This window comes from Diaphorina citri, unplaced genomic scaffold (genome assembly GCF_000475195.1).
Source record: "Diaphorina citri unplaced genomic scaffold, Diaci psyllid genome assembly version 1.1 scaffold2095, whole genome shotgun sequence".
In the NCBI taxonomy this organism is placed as follows: domain Eukaryota; kingdom Metazoa; phylum Arthropoda; class Insecta; order Hemiptera; family Psyllidae; genus Diaphorina; species Diaphorina citri.
This window is the reverse complement of record NW_007379520.1, coordinates 30854-35140: the sequence shown is the minus strand read 5'-3', so window position 1 is coordinate 35140 and position 4287 is coordinate 30854. Positions and strand designations below refer to the sequence as shown.

The 4287-nt window shown below is 43.1% G+C and overlaps 1 protein-coding gene across 1 annotated transcript; it reads left to right on the top strand.

Moving 5' to 3' along the window:
• The first annotated feature begins 2927 nt into the window (after positions 1-2927).
• LOC103518163 (octopamine receptor beta-1R-like) lies at positions 2928-3966 on the top strand. Its single transcript, XM_008483217.3, has one exon. The coding sequence runs from the start codon at positions 3097-3099 to the stop codon at positions 3964-3966; it is 870 nt and encodes a 289-aa protein (XP_008481439.1). The 5' UTR covers positions 2928-3096.
• The last annotated feature ends 321 nt before the right edge of the window (positions 3967-4287 follow it).

Sequence of the window (4287 nt, the reverse complement as noted above, 5' to 3'; positions counted from 1 at the left end):
TACCTGATCAGGTGTACCTGTCAGGTCTACCTGATAGTGAGTCAGGTCTACCTGATAGCCTTAGTGTTTGCCTTTCGGAAACTGAAACGATTTCAACGGCGTCCCATCTTGTATTTCCTATGGTTTAGTAATGGCGCTATCACACCAAAAGAGGGGAAACGAGCTTCAGAAGAGGGGAAATGGAGGAGTTGCAATTGGGAAAATATTATTAATAAAAGGTCGATTCCTACGTAAAAAGATGTGAAAAATCCAAATATAAGGTCAAAACTTGGAAAAAGTAACTTTTAAAAGGTCGAAAATTCAATTTTTAATTGCCGTTCTAATTAAAAAGTTCAAAGAGTTGTGACGTCAGACTTAACGTCAAAATGCGCAGAAACGCTTGCGCACAAACAAACGAAGCGGGAGTCATGAATTATGACGTCACCGCCTACGGGAGCGTATGCCGTGACGTCAAACTTTACGATTTACCGGTATTATTTAAATCGATTTATCTCGAAAAAGTCGTAAGAAAAGAAAAATTCCGTTGGTCCTCATTTTTCCTGCTCTATGACTTTGAAACATCACCCAAGTAAGCGCAACTGATCTATTATTATGAGTAGTACCTATGTATTGTCCTTTTCAAAACTGACACGATATCCCTGAGGGTGGGTACGTGCAACGTGCCGCCGAGGGAGGGGTCCTGAAGGGTGTGTGCCGTTGAATGAGTGGTTTATGTTGTTTTTAAACTCCTCTGGGTGGCACGATATCCCATTTCGTCGTGGTAGCGCCTGTACTAAACTATCGGCCTATTTGGCCTGCCAGCATCTGGGAGAGGGAAACCTTTCGTCACAGAAAAAAATCCTAAATCGTGTAACAACAACCTAACTTATTGACAGTCCAAATAAATTCTGTGCGCTTCCAGGTACAAAGGTAAAATATTGGATTCATTTTCTTCTTCTACTCCGTCTTCTCCCTCCTCCTCTTTTATTCCTCTTCTTCTTCTTCTTCCTCCTCCTCCTCCTCCTCTGCTTGTCCTCCTCCTTCTTCTTCCTTTCTTTCTCCTTCTTCTTCTTCCTCCTCCTCTTCTTCTTCTCATACTTTTTCTTGTTCTTTTGCGTGGGTTCATTTTTATTTTTAGTAGATATATTCTTAGTATCTCGTTTTTCTTCGTTTTCTTTGACGAGACGGGTGAAATGCTCCCCAAGACAGACGAACTTTTTTACTTTCTATTACCTACTTCGAATGCTCTTCAGGCGATGCTGTTGCTTCAGGTGTAGTATGTCATCCAGGGCCTATTGGGGGGGTGAGAGGGTCCGCCCTCCCCTCCCCCCTCGAGCTTCCTTTTTCTCCTTCACTATAGGCCAGATTTCGAAAATTTGGAGCATGCAAATCCCCCTCCCCCAATTCATTGTGTTTAAAAAAAAAAAAAAAAAAAAAAAAAAAAAAAAACTCTTGAATCCGGCAAATAATAAAACACGAAACGCAGAATATTGCACAAAGAAATGAATGGGAATCAAGATGGAAAAATAAAAAAATACCTGCACCTTCTTTTTACGTTCTCCTTTGTGTGCTTTAACCCATTGTGGTTATTTTGGCCACCTGTTGAAAACAGTCCCCTATGCGGCCATTCACGGTCAGACCGTCTGACAGGTCTGGGCCTGTGGGTCTGTCAGACTGTCTGAGCATTAATAGCCGGCATTATCTGACAAGAGTGATGGGCTAATAAAATCAATTAATGTGCCAGCCTATAGTTAGCTTGGAGGGTAGCGCGTCTGTCTTGTAAGCGCTAGGTTGCAAGTTCGATGTCCGGACGGGATGGATTTTATCCTAAACAGATAAGTTTCGTTCTCGGAACGGCTGGCTTTCCTCCTATCCTGTCCTTCTTCTCTCTTCGCTTTCGGGACGATAAGACCTCAGCAGTTACAGTTCCCTCTATCAAACCTCTTCCATATCTTGGCCGAGGTTGAACCCAAGCCCTCCTGCTTACCAGACGACCATCTTGAACCCTAATATACACCACCGAGGTGCCTACATGGCCATAGATAATTCCGAAAGAATAGGGCAAAAGAAATAAAATTACCTACATATCCGAGAGACCCGAGTACTCACCGTTCTTGGAACAATGATAATATCAATGGATTATAATTATCTCCAAACCATCCTATGGCCTTCTAAAGTGATTTGGAAAGAATACAACTTTACAAAGAAAGATGTGGGAGGGGAGAGAAATTGAAAATAAAGAGAAGCTCGGATGAAACGGAGGAGAAAAAATAAATGAGACGAAACAATAGATTAGGGAGAAGGAGGAGAAGAAGAAAAAGAGGAAGAAGAAGGAGGAGAAGAAGAAGAAGAAGAAAAAGAAGGAAAAAGAAAAAGTAGTAATAGAAGAAGAGGAACAAAACGTAGGAAAAAAGGGGAATAGGAGTAAAAGAAGGGAGAAAAAGAAGAAGAAGAGGAGGAGGAGAAGAAGAGAAGGGAAAAGAAGAATAAAGAAAGGAGAAGGAGGGGAAGTAAATAAAGAATGTGAAGGAAAGACAAACAGAAACAAAAAGAAAGGAAAAAAGAAAGAGAGTACCTATCTCATTTTGTAAAGACTATAGTAGGTGTCACAGAAGATGGCGATGTTTTTCCAATTTGAAATCCTGAAAGGACAACGTCAAACAAGTAAAAGTAAATACCTACCTCTCATACATTAAGGTGTGTCCACTGTCCACACATAGTCGACTGGCCGTCGATCTTCTAGAAAAGCAAAATGAGAAATAAAAACTCGACTGAAAGGAAACAATATTGTCACCGGAGAGGAAATGTCAAGCACCTCCATGAAGAGACAAGAGGACACGAAACTAAATCGCCCTGCTCTTGAACAAACAAAACATGAATTCGTAACGAAAAACCGCGAACAAAAACACACAAACGATTTAATTAACACGCGGCACCCCAGGGGAGTTTAAAAACAACATTAAACCACTCATTCAACGGCACATACCCTTCAGGACCTCTCCCTCAGCGGCACGTACCTTCCCCAGAACACCTCACTCAACGGCACACTCCCTTCCTAGAACCCCTCATTCAACGGAAAGAAAGCTCTCTCAGTAGAACCCCTCCCTCAGCGGAACAATGAGTGTTATGCCAACAAACGCCAATCTAAAACAAACATCCACAACCTCTCTCATCCTATCCGACCTTCTCTCCAACCACACCCTGACCGCTGCCATCGCCCCTACGCTACGGAAACCAAACGCATCCATCTACTTCACCAACGGTTCCGTGTTCAACTATCTACTCACCGAAGCCAACGCTACAAGCGGTGTGATCTCCAACGACAGTTACTTCCCCTTGTACGATTACGATGAGAGAAGCTTTGCGCTCAGTCTGCTCATCACACTGAAAATTCTTCTCATGTTGTTCATAATCGTTAGCGCCATCTTTGGCAACCTCCTGGTTATCGTATCCGTCATGCGGCACCGCAAGCTACGCGTCATCACCAACTATTTTGTCGTGAGTCTTGCGTTCGCGGACATGTTGGTCGCGTTCGGCGCGATGGGTTTCAATCTGAGTGTGGAGATCTTCAACCGATGGCTGTTCGGGTACTTCATGTGTGACGTGTGGAATAGTTTGGACGTCTATTTCAGCTCGGCCAGCATCCTCCACCTTTGCTGCATCAGCGTGGATCGCTACTACGCGATTGTGCAGCCGCTGGACTACCACCTCATTATGACCAAGTCCCGCCTGTTAATTATGCTCTGCATCGTCTGGCTTTCTCCGGCGCTAGTGTCCTTTCTCCCCATCTTCCTAGGCTGGTACACCACGCATGCGCACCAGCTGTTCCGATCCCACAACCCCAACTCGTGCATCTTCGTGGTAAATCGGATCTACTGTGTGGTGAGCTCGTGCGTGTCGTTTTGGATACCGGGGGTCATTATGATCTACATGTACTATCAGATTTACAAGGAGGCGGACCGTCAGGAGCACATGCTGTTCAGGTGAGTCACACAGTGTTTATTTATGTTGTTTATTTTTTTATCGATTTATTATCAAATTCTATCTAATTCTTTATTAATTTAAGCTTGGGTTTGCAGTGTCATGTGAAAAGTCATTTTTTACTCTTGCGGACCAGTCAAAAAGAGTGGACCAATATTGTTCTAGGTAGGTATGTTATAAATTATAATTATAACAATGAGTCAAAATGAGACTGCAAAGTCGGGGTTGTTAAAAGCTTTAAAAGATTTTCTTTTGGAACTTTGTCTTCATACCGGGGGTCATTATGATCTACATGTACTATCAGATTTACAAGGAGGCGGACCGTCA

What these genes read in the sequence shown, in the direction of transcription:
- LOC103518163 (XM_008483217.3), top strand. Translation starts at nt 3,097, where the DNA reads ATGAGTGTTATGCCAACAAACGCCAATCTAAAACAAACATCCACAACC.